Source organism: Mus pahari, chromosome 21 (assembly GCF_900095145.1).
Source record: "Mus pahari chromosome 21, PAHARI_EIJ_v1.1, whole genome shotgun sequence".
NCBI classification, from domain to species: domain Eukaryota; kingdom Metazoa; phylum Chordata; class Mammalia; order Rodentia; family Muridae; genus Mus; species Mus pahari.
The window spans coordinates 23,146,327-23,164,233 of NC_034610.1; the positions used below are offsets into that span (position 1 = coordinate 23,146,327).

At 56.2% G+C, this 17,907-nt stretch overlaps 1 protein-coding gene across 1 annotated transcript in view; it reads left to right on the forward strand.

Moving 5' to 3' along the window:
- Positions 1–17,907, forward strand: part of Scube3 (signal peptide, CUB domain and EGF like domain containing 3) — a 33,226-nt gene extending 15,319 nt beyond the window's left edge. Inside the window, exons 5-20 of the mRNA XM_029532929.1 lie at positions 3,723–3,839; positions 5,188–5,310; positions 5,866–5,982; positions 6,609–6,734; positions 6,909–7,025; positions 7,162–7,266; positions 7,519–7,635; positions 7,930–8,088; positions 8,290–8,505; positions 8,854–9,015; positions 9,224–9,391; positions 9,887–10,048; positions 10,395–10,592; positions 11,003–11,155; positions 11,255–11,334; positions 14,295–17,907. Coding sequence (XP_029388789.1) covers positions 3,723–3,839; positions 5,188–5,310; positions 5,866–5,982; positions 6,609–6,734; positions 6,909–7,025; positions 7,162–7,266; positions 7,519–7,635; positions 7,930–8,088; positions 8,290–8,505; positions 8,854–9,015; positions 9,224–9,391; positions 9,887–10,048; positions 10,395–10,592; positions 11,003–11,155; positions 11,255–11,334; positions 14,295–14,444 — 2,270 coding nt within the window. The 3' untranslated portion in view covers positions 14,445–17,907. The remainder of the gene's footprint in view (positions 1–3,722; positions 3,840–5,187; positions 5,311–5,865; positions 5,983–6,608; positions 6,735–6,908; positions 7,026–7,161; positions 7,267–7,518; positions 7,636–7,929; positions 8,089–8,289; positions 8,506–8,853; positions 9,016–9,223; positions 9,392–9,886; positions 10,049–10,394; positions 10,593–11,002; positions 11,156–11,254; positions 11,335–14,294) is intronic.

Sequence of the window (17,907 nt, forward strand, 5' to 3'; positions counted from 1 at the left end):
GGGGGGCGGGGGGTGGGGGGCGGGGCACAGTGAGCAAAAGAGGTTGCTTTCCCCACCTTGCAGACCTTCAGCACGAGGGACAAGCAGGCTGACACGTCTCCTCTCTCTCTGTGCAGTGACCTGCAACTATGGTAATGGCGGCTGCCAGCATACCTGCGATGACACGGAGCAGGGTCCTCGGTGCGGCTGCCACGTCAAGTTTGTGCTCCACACCGACGGAAAGACATGCATTGGTGGGTGAAGCCAGGGAACAACTCAAGCCACTTGTGACAGGATTGGGGTGAGGGCTGGGTCTGCAGGGGAAGAGAGAGACTGGGGGACGGTGATGTCTAGGCACTGGATGGAGTTACTGATGTGGGACTGAAGACCAATAAGACCACAGGTGGAAGGAGCACCCTGAGAGACTAAAGGGCACACTTGACTCCCTGCCCTCCCCAGGAGCCCCACCCTCCTCTTCCTCCCACGCTGAAACATCACCAGGTTGGAACTGTTAGCAGGGGTGCTGGGTAACCAAGGCTGAAGCAGTAACCTGAGGAATTCTGGGGCTGTCAGCTGAGTGGCTGACCCAGTCTCTGGTTGACTAGTGTGGTAGGGGGAATGGCCACAGCCAGTGTCCCTACTGTGAACGGGTGCCAGGACACAGCAGTTAGCCTTGGGCTGAATCAGTAGGGTGGCTCCAGTCCCCCTCTTACTCTTTACCCTTGCTACCCCTCACCTGATGCCCCAGGCCCCCCTCCCACCCAGCATCCAGTGGTACTGGCTTTCCAGTGTGCCTGTGGCTGCCCACCCCCTCACTTGCTGCAGCCTTCCCTCCCTCCAAGCCTGAGACCCTTCCTGAGTTCCTAGGCCTGACCTGAGTCTCCAGGTTCCCTGGATGAGCTAAGTCCTTAAAGTGAAGGTCGAATTCCTTCCCTTGCTATTTCTTGGACGGTGAGAGGCTGACAATGTGTCTCCTCAGAGAAGTGGGGAAAGGCAGAGTCTCAGGCCAGTCAGAGGTAGCTGTGCTTGCGCTGTGGACAGTGGTGATTATGGAGGTGTGTGTCACTGCAGCCACAGGACGGGGATCAGATGGGCTCACAAGGATACACATGGCTTCAAAGGGCTTCTGGAGCGAAAGCTCTCCCTCTCTGACCGCTAACTCTTCTGAGACCCTAAGACAGGCTCGGGGCTTCACGCTGCCTTTTCTGACTGCTGTTCCAGCTCCGTTCTTATGCTCCTGACAGGGTTAGTTCTTCTGCTTTGCAAACCTCCCACCACCCCTTGGACACACCCCACATAGCCCCTGATTCTTCCAGAAGGAACTGCATGCGGTCCCTAGGGAGAAGATGCATGAGGCAGGACAGAGGCCCCGTGGGGGACGAGGCCCGGTTCCCTGGGGCCTCCCTTCCAATGTTCTCAAACATGGCTGCTTTGTAATTAGGCTTGAGCTCTCTAACCTGAGACCCACTGAGCTCTCTGGGCAGGGCAAGTGGTGCTGCTCCCTCTCCATCCTTCTCCCTTTGCCCCCAGGGAGATGAGCCTACTTGCCTTGGATTTCATTTTTCTTGGCAGGAGGAAATGTCACTGGGGTTGTGGGGACGTGCAGCTTGAGTGGCGAGACAGGAGTGTAGTTAAAGGATTTGAGAGGTGGCGAGATGCGAAACTTGACACCCGTGCCAGCTTTGCCTGGCATGCTGTGCGGGGGCTGGACCCGCAGCTGCTCTCTCCGAGACCCAGCATCTCTGTTTTATGGTCCCTTGATGGGGGCTTGATTTCTTTGAGGGTACCAGGCAGGACAAGGCTGAGGAGTGAGGCTAATTTGGGATTCCTGGGATCACCACATGGGGCTAGTGGTTTGGACCGTCAGGGTGGAGGGTGCAGGGTGGGCCTTGCCCCGAATCTAAACGGATTTTTTACAATGTCAAACAGGGGAAAGGCGGCCAGAGCAGCTCGGGCCCATTCAGGCCGTTTCTAATGGTAAATATGTCTGCTCTCCGCTTGCACTCACCGGCTTGCCAGGGAAGGGCTAACCCGCTGGGGCTCCCACTAACCTTGCATGCCCTCCAGGGCTCCCCTGGCAGCGTGGGCTCTGGACCCATCTGGTGGCCTAAGAAGCTTCCCGCTGGTCATCTTCCTGGTCCCTGGTTCTCCTTCTTCTTGTGCCTCCTCCACCTTTCATTGCCCTGGTCGGTCTCCCCCAGCCATGTGCACCCCTCGGTCCCTGCAGCCAGTGCCATCTTGCCCACTGTTGCCACTGTGGCTGAGGGAAGTATATCAGAGTTGGATGCCATCTTCTCTGTGGGTCACCCTTCTTGGGTTCCTTCCTTCTTCCTTCAGTACATCACACAGCCTCAGCTGGTGATTTCTGCCTGACTCTCGGTCCCTCACCAGCCAGTCTCAAGTGACTTGCCAGCCGTCTTCTCTGAACCCTCAGCCCACTCCTCTCAGGAGGGGAGGGACAGTCTTCCTTCTCTAGGGTGTGGTAATTAATACAGCACTATCATGTGGTCCGCGCCTGGCACAAAGGACAGGGCGAGCTGTGCCCTCCTTCCTGTGCTCAGCCACTGTCCTGCAGAGCTGGGCATCTCTGCCCAGCTTCTTGGTCCAGCCTGGGGTGAATACCATGCGAGTTGTTAGCACCCATCCTGGACGCTTCAGAGGATCTCATAGACAGCATCTTGTCCCCCACTGTGCTCCTCTAGGCCTTGGGAGCCCTCGGTCTTTAGAGCACTTTTGGGGGAGTCTGGACTTGAGCTCCTCGAGGCCTGGGAGACCTTGGGGAGACCACAGTGAGACCAGGGCAGGCCAAGGACTCCCAGGTAGAGGTGGGCTTCTTTTGGAGTCCTGGCACACTGCCCACTTTGGGGACAAGAGTGGGCCTGACAGCCTCATTCTTAGAACAGTTCTTCTCTCTTGTCCCATGGAGGCCTTAGGACGCCAGTGGGAGAAGACTTGGTGCCTGGGACAGACCACAGCACCCAGGTCCCCATGCCAGGCTCTTGCTGACCTGGGGCTGACAGCGAGCTTCCTCTTCTGTGTCTTCCACCTTCTCTCGATCTTCCTCTGGATTCTCCCCCCACCCCACCCTCACCCCCGTCCCATCACAACATATCTCATCAGCAAAAGCCAAGAGCCAGAGAGCCAGCTTGTTTCCAGGTAGACAGGAGGGTTTGGGGAGGAGTGAAAGGATGGCGACCCAGGGCTGCAGTGTCAGATGGGGGGTAGGGGGTTTGGGCTTGAATCAATGTGGAGCCCTCAGGGTCTTGAGACGCTCTTCCCTTCAGGCCTTTTAGGAGACGGCCCATCACAAACACCCACACCCACACCCACACCCCGGTCTGCCCCTTCTGTTCCCTCAGGCCTTAGGATGCTAACGCTCAGATGCTGGGATGCTCGCTCACTCACTCGTGCCTAGGACGAGCCCTCTTTAGCTTTCCTCTCCTGCTCCCCTGCCCCCTCCCCCAGCACATTCCTGCCTGACAGCTCTGGCTTGTACCTGCCTCACTGCTGCCCACCTTGTTTCAATCAAGTAGGGGGCAGGGATGCCGAGCGAGCGAGCGCACCAGCTGAGCGAGCGAGAGTGCTTCCTGGACTTGTGAGGGGTGGGTGTCGGGAGGAAGGGGAGGCTGGAGCTTCCGCTTAAAGCTCCTGCTGACCCCCCTCCACCCCGTGAGGCCCCGACACCTGAGTCTGACACTCTTCTAGGCTGGTAACCCTATCACCACCCACACCTCCCTCAACAGAAACCTGTGCTGTCAACAATGGAGGCTGCGACAGTAAGTGCCACGACGCAGCGACCGGAGTCCACTGCAGCTGCCCCGTGGGTTTCATGCTGCAGCCAGACAGAAAGACCTGCAAAGGTGAGACCTCAGGGCGAACAGGGACACGGAGACCTCTGCCAAAGGGAGGCGAGAGAGTTCCTAGGTGACCGACCACGCCTCTTCAACGCCTTTAAAGGGATGTCTCCTGCCAGCCTCTCCCACCTCAGTACAGAGGGCACAGACGTCCACTTTGCTGCCTCCTGGCCTGGTCTCCCTTGTTCCCTCTCTCACCCCTGTCCCTGTACTGGGGAGAAGAAGGGTGGTTTAACTTCTCAGCCTGCACCCTCAGATCTTCCCAGCGGGTCTGGAGAGATCTCTGTCCTAGGAGATAGGTAGGAGCGAGCGCCCACACCAGGGCCCGGCTCGGCCTTCCACACTGTGGTGCCCGGGCTTCCTCCACTGAGCCTGGCTCCTAGGTGCCACAGAGATGGATGAGTGATGGATCAGTGAGAAGAATCTGCCCTGTGGGACCTTTTGGCTTGGTTTTCATTATGACCTCCGTTCCTGTACTACCCATTCTACCTCCCCTCCTGCCAGTTAGCTGGGATTTGGGGAAGATGAGAAGGAAAAGGGGGAGAGGACCCATTCTGCAAACACTGACTCAGCACTGTCCTCTGGTCGGGAGGAGTGGGGACTGGGTCGTGCCGGGCTCCTTCTTTGTGTCTCTTGGCCCAAGAGCTGCAGCAGGAGGGAGGGGCAGAGGGTCAGCCAGCCGCAGTAAAGAGGTTTCCTGCTGTGAAGGGCTGTTGACAGGTAGGCCAAGAGTGAAGGCCCTGCCCCCTCCCCTCCACAAGTGCTGAGTAGCCTGGGTCCTGTCTGCCACCAGCTCCGGGGAACTTGACCTCAGGAAGGAAGCCGTCCACCCACCCCTTTCTTAGTACCCAAAGCTGCCAGGCTCTGAGTCTCTGCAGACCGCACCAGTCCCGTCCCCCTCCTGGCCCCTCATCTCCAGCAGCTTCTCCCTCTCTCTTAGAAGTCCTCTCTACCCAGCCTCTCTGGCCAGCCCCTCCTCCATGAGGGCTGCCCCTTTACAGCATGACCAGAGGCCCCCAGCCTTTGTGACAAGAAAGGACAGTCCTCCCTACAGTCTTGGGAATGGCTGTCAGCTAGAGAGTAAGGGATGTCGACCAGCCTGGATCTCACACGGCCACCTGCCCCCATAAGTCTAGACCGTTGCTCCCTGCTGGCATAGGTGGTTCTTGGACTTGTCTTCAGGAGAGATGGTGTTATTAATGGCCAGATATCCTAAGCAGGGAAGGCACGGAGACAGAGGTGACAGCCAAGTTAAAAGGGCCAGGCCAGGGCCCTCCTTGATCTTTCTTGTCTCTGTGAGGAAGAGATCTAGGCTCCTTTGCCCCTAGCCTTCAATGCTGTCCTTCGTCCCCAGACATAGACGAGTGCCGCTTAAACAACGGGGGCTGTGACCACATCTGCCGCAACACAGTGGGCAGCTTCGAGTGCAGCTGCAAGAAGGGCTACAAGCTTCTCATCAACGAAAGGAGCTGCCAGGGTGAGCCGGCTCGGGCCAAGGGGGCGAGCCTAGGGGTGCCGTAGTCCAAGCAACCTAGTAGACACTGCGTCTCTATAGGCAGGGTTATGCCGCAGACAACGGTAGCCCTTCCTTCTTGCAGGCCAGCTCCATGCTGAAACATACATCTTGGCAAGGGTGAGAGAGCTTCCTTCACAATCCAGGTTCCCCAAGCGTGGCCTGCTGCAGCTAGGTTCCACATGCACAGGTTCCAGACCCTGGCGATTCTGTGCTGGGCCATGGGGGCGCACCTTTAATCCCTGCCCTTGGAAGGCAGAGGCAGGTGGATCTCTGTGGGTCTGAGGCCAGCCTGGTCTACAGCATGCATTCCAGGATGGCCAGGGCTACACAGAGAAACCCTGTCTCGGAAAACAACAAACAAAAGCCCCAAGCCCCAGACAAAGGGCACAGAGGGAGTTTGTCTGTGCTTGGACACAGATCCGGAGTTAGGCCAAGGTCTTTCAGCATCAGAGTCCTTCGCCTGGGCATGGGTCGGTCCCGAGAAAGACCCAGTGGTTCGAACCCTTGCTGTTCCAGATATAGATGAATGCTCCTTCGACCGCACCTGTGACCATGTGTGTGTCAACACCCCGGGGAGCTTCCAGTGTCTCTGTCATCGTGGCTACCTTCTATATGGTGTCACTCATTGCGGGGGTAAGCCAGCAAGATCACACCCTCCTGCTTCCCAGATGCCCCAGCCCCTCGACTCTTCACACTCCAAATTCTTGTAATGAGAAACCTTTGGGTGGTTCTCGTCTACATCCAACAAGATACAATAGAAGGCGGCTTCCACAGGCCAGCTGGGAGACAGGATTCCAGAGAGCAGCATCCTGGCAGCAAGATGCCTGAGGGTTTCACGTAGCCTAGGATGGCTGCGGACACACACGCAGCCAGAGGTGACCCCGAACTCCAAACCTCCAGCCTTCACTTCTCAAGGGTTGTGACGGCAGGCGGCACATCCCCATGCCAGACTCTGCCTCCTAATTCTACCCTGCATCCCCTCGCTGTTCCCAGAGACCCACCCTCTCAGTCTCTAGCCCAATGAGATGGTAAGAGAGGAAAGCCCTGAGACCTGGGTCTGGTTAGATTGGCCCCTGCTCAGTGGTGACCCTGACTGGGGATGTAGCAAAGGGAGAGAAGTTTGAGTTCCTCACAGGCCACAGAACCCTTTACTATGCTTGTGAGAATGTTCACGTGAGACCTACCTGCCTGACAGATTTGTAAATACACAGTAGTCTCCACAAGGATACTGGCAGTCTGATCCCCTACTCCTCCCACAGATGTGGACGAATGCAGCATCAATAAGGGAGGCTGCCGCTTTGGCTGCATCAACACCCCAGGCAGCTATCAGTGTACCTGCCCAGCAGGCCAGGGCCGCCTTCACTGGAACGGGAAGGATTGCACAGGTGTGTGGCGCCCACTGCTGGCCAGACATGGCAATGCTGTTTCAGGGGAAGGTGTGAGGTTTAAAATGCGCCCTGTCTCCTTGGGCATGTAGCTGGTCCCCTTTTCCGCATTAGCTCTCTGGGGGCAGGTAGACAAGGCATGTTCATATTCTCAGACCTTGCTTCCCTTCCTAGAGCCAGTGAAGTGTCAGAGCAGTCCAGGAGCCTCAAAAGCCATGCTCAGCTGCAATCGCTCAGGCAAGAGGGATACTTGTGCCCTGACCTGTCCCTCCCGGGCCCGGTTCTTGCCAGGTATGTGAGAGTGATGGGGCTCTGGGGAGAAGGGAGGGCAGACTGGCTGTTCAGCAGTGCCTCTGTTCCCCCGGGGTTCCTCCGCCCACTGGGGGTTGAGAGGTGAGCCAGAGCTGTGATAGGCCCCTTCTCTCAGAGTCGGAGAACGGTTTCACTGTGAGCTGTGGTACCCCGAGCCCTAAAGCTGCTCCAGCCCGAGTGATCCAGTCTGGGAACAGCACCGTCTCCAGCTCCTGCCATGGTGAGCACCTGCCCTGAGCCCTCCTCCTCTCTTCTCTGTCCCCCACAGTTCTCCTCACCCCTACCTCCCCGTGTTACCCTCTAACTCTCCAGCTGTGTGGCCGAGCTCCTCCCATCCTAGCCCTCTTATCTGTTACCCTTGGCTTTCATGATCCTGCTCTCTAGCTAAACCTTACAGCTCAGCTCAGAGCCGCCTCCCACAGCAAGCCATCCCCAGGCCCTGGAGCTGTGCTGAGCTTCTCTTACCCTCTAGAAGCTGCAGTGCTACCAGTCAAGCAGAGAGCCTCCTTCAAGATCAAGGATGCCAAATGTCGCCTGCATCTACGGAACAAAGGCAAAGCCGAGGAGGCCAGCAGGGTCCTGGGGCCAGGTCTGGACCTCCCTCCCACTGGTTCCACCAGATTCTCCCCACCTCTCAGCCCCTCTGCCTAGTTCTGTCAGGGATTCTGTCACCTGCATCCTGGGCTGTGGATAGAAATGGGGGAGGCTGTTGTAGGCTAAGGCCCTGGGATTCCCTGCCATTCCATCCCACCGAGGAGAGGGATGGAGGCAGAGGGATGGAGGCAGGGATGTCTGGGGTGGACGGAGAAATGGGAGAGTCGGAAGGGAGGACTTGTTTTCAGTGGAAGCTTCAGTTTGAGGTTGACGCGGCCTCTGTCTCCAGGTGGTGTCCCCTGCTCTGAGTGCCAGGTCACTTTCATCCACCTTAAGTGCGACTCTTCTCGGAAGGGCAAGGGCAGGCGGGCCCGGACCCCCCCAGGCAAGGAGGTTACCCGGCTCACCCTGGAATTAGAAGCTGAGGTCAGAGCAGAAGAAACGACAGGTGGGCCTAGGGACATTGTTGGGTGGAAGGCCAAAGAGGAGGGCACATAGCCTGGATCCAAAAGGGACAAGTCAAGGGAAGGGGGCACCTGAACTCTGGGCCTGGGTAATGACAAGCAGCAAACCCCAGGACCGCCCCTGTCAGTTGCCTTCTGCTCTGACCTCTCCTCACTCTCTCACTCGCACAACCGTCCATTACCAGCTGGCTGTGGGCTGCCTTGCCTCCGACAGCGGATGGAACGAAGGCTGAAAGGGTCCCTGAAGATGCTCAGAAAGTCCATCAACCAGGACCGGTTCCTGCTGCGTCTGGCAGGCCTTGACTATGAGCTAGCCCACAAGCCAGGCCTGGGAGCTGGGGACCGAGCAGAGCTGGTGGAGGTTTGCAGACCGGGGCAGCACCGAGCAGGCACCAAGTGTGGTAAGGGAGCTTGCTGGGAAGCAAAGGCGTGGGGCGTGGGGGAAGCCCAACCTGGCCCTGGCTCAGAGCAAAGCAGGACCCCTTGCTGCCTCAGGTGAAGCTCTCAAAACACAAGGTGGCGAAGCCCCTCCTGCCCATGAGCCTCCTTTCTCTAGTCCCAGGCTGAAATCTAGGACACCAGGCAGGGCCAGCAGTTCTCCTGCACTCAGACTTGATGTCCCTATCTCTCCAAGCAGGGTTCTGTTCGTTCCCTAATAGATCTCCCACGTCTGGAGGAGCGGGAAGGGGAGTCTTAGGCCTGGGTGGTGGGAGATGGGGGGGTGGCTAGCGCGGCCGACTCTCCCTCAGTCAGCTGCCCGCAGGGAACGTATTACCACGGCCAGACGGAGCAGTGTGTGCCATGCCCAGCGGGCACCTTCCAGGAGAGGGAAGGGCAGCTCTCCTGCGACCTTTGCCCTGGGAGTGATGCCCACGGGCCTCTTGGAGCCACCAACGTCACCACGTGTGCAGGTGCCAGGGGAACAAACAACGCAGAATGGGCTAGGGTGGGCACTGGGGTGCCCGTGGGCATGGGGTTTCCCAAAGGGCAGGCCCAGGTTCCAGGCCAGTCTCCTAGTCTATGTCTTGTTTGTATGCCTCCGCTGTTCCCTAAGACTGGGTGACCCAGGGAGTGGCTCAGGACCAACCCCATCAGAGTTGGGCCCTCGCTTCATTGCAGGTCAGTGCCCACCTGGCCACCATTCAGGAGATGGGTTTAAGCCCTGTCAGCCATGCCCACGGGGCACCTATCAGCCTGAAGCAGGGCGAACCCTGTGCTTCCCCTGTGGCGGAGGCCTCACCACCAAGCACGAGGGGGCAGTCTCCTTCCAGGACTGCGACACCAAAGGTGAGCAGGTTATTCCCCGGGAGCTTCCTGTGCTCAGCTGCCACCCACACATCTCCAAGCCCCTCCGCAAGACTGAGTGTTATCCGACCATCTTCCGTCAAAAGGGAAGACCCAGGTGCCTAACTGTACATGGTCTTCTTTCAGAGCTGCCCCTTGGGCCAGACCTGGGGATAGAACGTGACTAAACCCTTCCTCCCTGTCCAGAATACATTGCAGATTGGTGGCCATTTCCCTCCATCCCCCTAAGTGAGCTCCTGTATCAGTCTGACACTACTCAGGGAGGGCCTGCAGGAAGAGGAGGGTGCTGTAGCCAGCCCCTTTGGAAGGCCTCTCTTCCCTGGCTTTAGACTCAGTCTGGGAAAGGTAGGGACCCTGGGAGAAACCTTGGAGTCTCTGATGTCTGGATTCTCCATGACAAATGTGCCTGTCTATCCACGGCCCAGATGCCCACTTTCCTACCACCTTAGCTTCTGCCCTCTTCTCTCTCGCCTGCAGTCCAGTGCTCCCCGGGCCACTACTACAACACTAGCATCCATCGCTGTATCCGCTGTGCCGTGGGCTCCTACCAGCCAGACTTCCGTCAGAACTTCTGCACCCGCTGCCCAGGAAATACAAGCACTGACTTTGATGGCTCGACCAGTGTGGCCCAGTGCAAGAGTATGTGGCTGGCCAGGCTGCGGGGAGTGGAGAGATATCTCAGAACCATGTGCATGGAAAAGGGGGTGGGAGGTGGTAAAGCGGCAGGAAGCAAGGCCGGAGTGGGCGTGGGTGGCTGGGCAGCCAAGTCCCCTCCAGGCCAGCTGTCGGGGTGCCTGTAGCATCCTTTCAGATACTGGAAGGGCAGGAGGAGGGGGGTGGGCCCAGCACCCCGGAAGAGCAGATGGTGACCTAGCATGGTTCACCACCTACGTCGTCTGCTCTCCCTCTTCAAGCTCCTCAGCCCGCCAACCACGGTTCCCCACTGACTGTCTCCCTTGCTTTCTCCACCGGGGTGTGGCTGCAGATCGGCAGTGTGGCGGGGAGCTGGGTGAGTTCACTGGCTACATCGAGTCTCCCAACTACCCTGGCAACTACCCGGCCGGCGTGGAGTGCGTCTGGAACATCAACCCCCCACCCAAGCGCAAGATCCTCATCGTGGTCCCCGAGATCTTCCTGCCCTCTGAGGACGAGTGTGGGGACGTCCTGGTCATGAGAAAGAACTGTGGGTGCCTGCAGAGCCGGCTGGGGGTTGGGCACGTAGAATCTGGTTGGGGAAGAGAAAGACCTGGGGCTGTGGAGTGGGAACCCAATGAGAGCAGATATACGAGAGGAGCCTTGGGGGACAGAAGTTAGCCCAGGACCTGGGGGACAGGTTGGATGGGCAGTAGTGAGGAAGCCAGTCTTGGGGCTGGGACACCAGTGCTGCTGACTAACTCTAACCCTGGCCTTCCTGCCGTCCTCATCCCGATTTTAATGCACGTGATTGCGCAGTAGTCAGCCTTGTAGAATAAACCTGGGGATGGCAGAAGAGAGGCTGTGCGGCTAGCTGTGTGTTTACGGGGGCTGGGGGAGCCTCTGTCAGAATGACCTCACAGCCCCGCTAATCTCCTGACCTGATGCTTGCCTTGCCAGCCTCCCCATCCTCCATCACCACATATGAGACCTGCCAGACCTACGAGCGGCCCATTGCCTTCACTGCCCGTTCCAGAAAACTCTGGATCAACTTCAAGACCAGCGAGGCCAACAGTGCTCGAGGCTTCCAGATTCCCTATGTGACCTACGATGGTGAGCAAGGCAGGAAAGATGGAGCGGTGGGTGGGTCTTGTGAGGGAACCAGGAGAGCAGAGTTTCCACGCTCAGCCCCCAACCCTGTTGACTTTACAGAAGACTATGAGCAGCTGGTGGAAGACATAGTGCGTGATGGCCGGCTCTATGCCTCAGAAAACCACCAGGAGATCCTAAAGGCAAGTGAGCGTGGGCTGTGGTGCTGATGGAAATGGGCATGCACCCATGTGCAGGCAAACTGTTAAGTACAGCATGCCTTCCTACTCCTGGCTCTGTGGGCATGTGCTTTCTCACTGCCGCTTTCCAGACGAGAGAGGTAAAGCGCTTGCCCTGTGATCGGCCTGGGCTCTGAACCCAGCTCACAGAACCAGTGTCAGCATACTGTGTCACCCCTGGGGGTGGGGGGTGGGGAACAGGAGACTTCCTCTGCCTTGTCCGTTACGAGGCAGAGAGGGTAAACTATACAACCATACGTTGATTACTTTTTTTGAGACAGAATCTTAATAGTCCAGGTTGGCTTTGAACTCCGGGTTCCCCTGCTTCCAGCTCCTAAGTGCCGGGTGGGATTACAGGCCCAGAGGAAAAGAAACATTTCCAACATTGAGGAACGAACACCACCCTGGGTCTGTGGATTCTGATTTGAGTCCCGCCTGCACAGTGCTGCTCCCCTTTGATCCCAGCACTCAGGAGGCATAGGTGGGTGGGTCTCCAAGTTTAAGGCCAGTCTGGTCTATATGTGGAGTTCTAGGGCAGCCAGGGAGACACCCTGAGACCCTTCCAACTGTTTGTGTGGATATGTGCATGGGATTGCAAGGCAGCCAGAGGTGTCAGATTCTCCTGGGGATGGGGTACCAGGCAGTTGTGAGCCACCCAATATGGGTGCTGGAACCTAAACACACATCCTTTGCAAGAACCGTATGTGCTCTTAACCTCTGAGCCATCTCTCCAGCCCTAGGCCACTGTTTGAAATCAAATGTAATTGGGTGTGATGGAGCACATATGGCCTGACTATTCAGGAGCTGAAGCAGAAGAATCGCTTGAGCCCAAGAGTTAAGGAAACAACCTGGGTGACAGGCTGGACTCCATCAGACAGTGAATCAAATGCACTGTGCAACTGTATGCACAAAGTAGTGTGGCCACGCTGGAGCTGGGGTGGCATAGCTTTGACTGCAGTACTTGGGAGGCAGAGGCAGAGGCAGGAGGAACTTTGGGAGTTCTAGGTCAGCTTCGGGCCAGCCCTAGCCACACAGTGAGACTCTGTCTCAAAACAAGGACAATATAGTACAATTGTCTTGGTTAGAGTGGAAGCCCCAATTATCTTAGAACAACCCTAGAAGCCAGGAGATTCCTTGGTAGTTTGGTTGGGTCTCTGTGGGCATGGGGCTTGTGTGTGTGTGTGTGTGTGTGTGTGTGTGTGTGTGTGTGTGTGTATGGTGGGGGGGGGTCCTGGGAATTAAACTGAGGTCCTTAGGCTTGGTGGTAGGGGCCTTTCCACATGAATCACTTCAGCAGCCCCTAGAGAGGAGTTTTAAGGCCCAGTGCCTGGCACTGTGGAGAGGTGGGCTGGAGAGGCCTATGAGGAAAGATTTGAAAGGAGCAGTTGGGTGACCAAGGAACAGTACAGACCAGTGAGTGCGGCACTACTGTGGTGTATTTAAGGACCCCAAGCTGGGCAGTGGTGGCGCACACCTTTAATTCCAGCACTGGGGAGGCAGAGGCAGGCGGATTTCTGAGTTCGAGGCCAGCCTGGTTGACAGAGTGAGTTCCAGGACAGCCAGGGCTACACAGAGAAACCCTGTCTCCAAAAAAAAACAAAAAACAAAAAACAAAACCCAAGACCACTGTCATTACTGTCATTCCATGGGGGAGGAAGAGGAGAGGGAAGCAGGACACAAGTGACGTACAGTGAGCATGTCACACGAGGGACCTGACTCTTCCTGTGAGTAGAGACAGAAACGGGATGACATGTAATCAGTGGCTGAGAAAGGTTTGTCAGGCACACGGCCCTGGTGTGGCTCCTGGAGCTAATCACTGTTATTCATCAGACATGATAGCACCTGCCTGTGGTCCCAGCTTCTGGGGCAGCTCAAATGCAAGGGTCATCCAAGATACCAGGAAATGAAAACCAGAGAGTGGAAAATGGATTCCAAACACAAAGCAGGCTAACTGAGCACCCACTGTGACTGCCGCGAGGAGGAACTCTATGGTAGGCCAAGGATGGGAACACAGAGATCAACCCCAGGCCCAGTGGCTCACACCTCTCGTCCTAGTTATTCAAAAGGCTGAGGCAGGAAGATGGTGTGTTATAGGTCAGTTGGAGCTACAAAGCAAGTCCAAAGCCAGTTTGAGCAACCTAGTGAGACTCTATCTCAAGTAACAAGAGTGCTCAATAGTAGAATTGCTATTGCAGAGTAACAGGGTATTAATAGAATTTGATTATAGCAATAATAGAATTGCTGACACTGGATTGGCCTAGGGGCTGGAGAGTTGGCGCGGCAGTTGAGAACATCTGTTACTTCTTGCAGAGGAACTGGGCTCAATTCCCAGCGCCCACACAGTGGCTCATAACCATCCACAGCTCCAGTACCAGGGAATCTAACACACTTCCGACCTCCTCAAACACCAGGCATGCATGTGGTGCACACACATACACACAGGTGAAATTCCCATAAAATAAGTGAATCTAGGAGGAACAAAAGATGAATACTAGGCTATTGTGTCTGAGGGCCTAGTACCACAAAGGAACAGACCAACCATTGGAATAGCCCAGGTGAGAGATTACGGTGGCATCAATCCATGTGGCAGCTGTGGCTCTGGCAAGCTTCTCAGACAGATGCTGGGCATATACTGAAGGCAGAGTCAACAGCTGGCTGTAGCTGAGAGAGTACGGGGTCAAGGATGCTCCACGGGCCCGGGCCTGAGCAGCGGAGGGAGGCCTAGACCTGTCACTAACAGGTCTTATCTAAGCTCATCTAAGCCTTGGGGGTTCAAAAGGAGCAGACGGGGGGGGGGGNGGGGGAGGGCTTGCCTCTGGACATGCTCAGTGTGAGCTGCTGTTAGACAGGAAGAGGGGCTGCTGAGTATCCTCTCCCCCCACAAGCCACTGAAGCTGACAACTGCCACCTGCTGTCTTCCGCAGGACAAGAAGCTTATCAAGGCCTTCTTCGAGGTCCTGGCCCACCCTCAAAACTACTTCAAGTACACAGAGAAACACAAGGAGATGCTGCCAAAATCCTTCATCAAGCTACTGCGCTCCAAAGTCTCCAGCTTCCTGAGGCCTTACAAATAGTGCCTGTGGGCCCGAGACCCAGTTCAGAGCTCCCACCTCCCTGGCCCTCAGAGCTGGCACCCCAACCTCAGACAAGAAACTGTCTCTCTTGAAGGAGAGACATCACCACACCGGGCGCTGTCCCCTTCGGCCTTTCTAGTTACCTTGTCTTCGTTCTGTCTCTCCTGGAAGTCATTAGTGCTGTCTGTTTTCCCCACCTTCTATTCCTCTGCCATTATAGCATGGTGCCTTGCTAGCCAGGAGCCAAAACACCCCCTCCACGGCCCCCGTGCTCCCCAGAGTGGCTCTTCACAGCCCAGAGTCCTGCCAAAGAAGCCTTGGACATAGCAGCTTTGTGCCAACCCCAGGCTGCTGGGGCAGTTTGAGCCCTGGGGTGCTCACAGTTAGCATTCTCATCTGTAGAGCTTGCTCTTACCTGCCTGGGGCTGACTCCATAGGGTTTACAAGTGATCCATACCACTGGGATGGTAAACCCCTGCCCGGTAAGGGCGAGCAGCAGGCAGGGGCCCTGGACATACAAAGCTCTCAGATAGCTCTGCAGGACAGAAAGCGGGTTTTTAAAACATTGCCCAAAAGAGAAAGAAAAGAAAATGTGTCACCTAAAGGAGCTTCCTGCAGAACAAGTGACAAGTGGAACCCAGCCTCAAACACTAACCCTTTTCCTGCCAGTCCCGCCCAGCCGTGCCCTCACCCCACCTAAGGGCTCCCTGGGGGAGGCCTACCCACGCCCTGATAAGCGCTGTCCTTAGAGAAGTGCGGCTGTTGACACTCCAAGCCCAGACCTTGTTCCACGGGTGTTTTCCCTTGTAGCCCCAGGTGGCCTGTGGGCTCCACCAAAGAGGACCCCACTCTGCAGCCAGCCAGGAGCTGCCTACCTCTAGCCCCGGGCTGTGGGCAGCAGGAGGAACGAAGCTTATCAAGGCCTTCTTTGAGTGTGAGTGCCCTTGGCAAGCCGCCTGCCCACCCTCCCCACATCTGAGAAGTGCAATCATTTTGAGTCTTTCTGTGTCGTCTAGAGGGAGGGGTTGGATTTTTTTTGTTGTTACTTTTTTCCTCTCAGAATAACCCTATTTATAGCTGCCCAGAAGAGAAGGGTGTGCTGGGGGTGGAGGAACAGCAGTTTGTCTGTCAGGAGCCTTAAGCGCTGGAGCGGCTCATCTGTTTCGGGCCTCCCTGAGGCCTCAGCAGCGCAGAGCTAGGGCCGCCCCTCAGAGGCGCCCCAGCATAGGAGACTAGCTCTGGTAACTTGATGGAGCAGGAGGAAGAGGCTCCTGACTGAGCCGACCCTGCCTGCCTTGTGTCTCTCTGTGGATTCATGGTAACACATGCAGATGGACTTGGTCAGGAATCTTCTGCGAGTAGGGACAACCTGTCTTCCCCTGCCTTCATGCTCTCCCTTGCCACGGCATGGGAGGGGATCGGGATAAACTCAATGGACGGCCTGCACAGGCTCCCAAGACAGCCAAAGAGGGCTGGAGCAGCCTGGAATTGGACAGTTCTTCATCTATGAAGCTGGGGAAGGACAGGAAGCAGACATGTGCCTGAGACCGGCCACCTGCCTCTTGGAGCTGACGTCAAGCCTTCAACTACTGTCTTTCAAAAGGAAGAATGGTGTCTGTGCCTGAGCCTCGGCTCTGTGTATGCCCCATCCTTAACCCTGATGCTGCCTGTAAAGTCCAATTGTTCCTTCTCGTTTCCTGAGGCCTTAGTCCTGGACACCCACCAACGACTCCTCATGTCTGACTCTAGGTAACTGCCAAGAGATTCAACTACCAAATAGTCTGATCCCCACCCACACCAGCCAGCAGCAGGCAAAGCTCACTTCCTGGACGCGGTAGCCCACACGGTGAGGGGGGGGTGGGGGTCAGAGAGCTATTGCAAAGCCGTTGAATGGTTTCGTGCAAGAGGGGTGAATAGGCATCTAGTGAGTGCCCAGAAGCACCACAGAACAGCCTGAATCAACTCGGACCATCCTCCTAGAAGCAGGGATAACTCTGTGAGTCCTTTCTCCCTAACATTTTGCCAGCTCCTAGAAAGCCACAAAGTGAGAGCACCTCCCAGTGTATGCCTTTAGGGTATGCCACCCCCACCCCCACCCCTCTGGCTCACCATACACGAGGCTGACGGGGCAGCAGTTGAGATCTAAGGAGAGAGTAGGCCGCCAGACTTAGCTGACATCAAGATGGATGGAGGAGATCAAGCAAGGACTTGCTACTGCCAACCAAGTTGGCAGCGAGGAATCCAGGCAGAGCTGTTACTGAACTTACAGGGGATACTGGCCCCGAGCGCCTCACTCTGGGGGCTGAGTGGGCTGAAGGAGGAGTAAGAACTCAGGGACTTTCTAGGACCGCACAGGTCAGACAAAAGAGGTTCCCAGGAGGAGGTGGGGAATGGGAAGACAGTGTGAACAGGAACCCTTCGAGAGCTGACTCAGACGCTTCTCTGTGCGCTACGGTGCTTTCGAGGTCACGTAACCCTGGCGCCTCATCCATCCTAGTCCAAGACCCTGCCGTTGAGCTGAGTCCCAACATGGGAAGCCACCTCCACGCGTGCTCCAAGCACGGGGTAGCGGATGTCAAGCAGGCACTGAGATCCTCAGCAGCACCGCGGTGCCTCTATTTGTGGCATTGACCCAGTCAGTCCCCAAGCCTGAGGTAATTAGGAGAAAACCCAACCAGAGCCTGGATTTTAGCCGCCCACCCTGTGCCTTCGGTGATCTTTCGAGGACTGCCACCGGCCTTACTATGGTCATTTCCATGTGGAGGTGCAGGTGGGGAAGTCGGTACAGGCTGGGCTCTGCCTCGCTGGAGTCTGTGAATCTGCGAAGTGTTCTCCGTGTGTGTCTGAGGTGACTTAAATGGATCAGGAAGTCATATCTCGTGTGTAAGAGAAAGCTACAGCACATTTAAGTGTCTGTATCTGCTGCTGAGCTCCAGAGGCAGGGGAGCAGAGACCAAATGTAACTGACCCCAAGCAGGACATGGCGCCCCGCATGGTTCCTTTCCTCAGCAGACTCCATGAAGGAACCCTTTCCGTCGGACCTGTCTCATGGCTGGCGGGCGCACTCTGTCTTTCCGCCATTATTCGGACTGGGAACCCTTTGAGAACCAGAAGGACCAGAAGCCCTGTTCTGCAATCAGCTTACCAAGACCAACCAATGGCAGCAGTTTGGACAAGCTCAAAACGTTGTTCTATGTGAGTCCGACTTTCAGAGAGTAATTATCTCATGGACGGCTCTTTTTTTTTTTTTTTTAACGCAGAAGAAAATCTTAAAATACTGTATTTATACCTGCCTTCCACTGCCTCTCATACAGCAAGCATCTCAGTTGACAATAGGCAGCAGCAATGTGGTACACAGAGTATTTTGCACTTGGGGAAAAAATATGTATCTGAAAACTTGTAAAAAGGAATGTTTGGATTTTGTACTGTCTTTTTTATATTATTAAAATACTAAATGAAACTC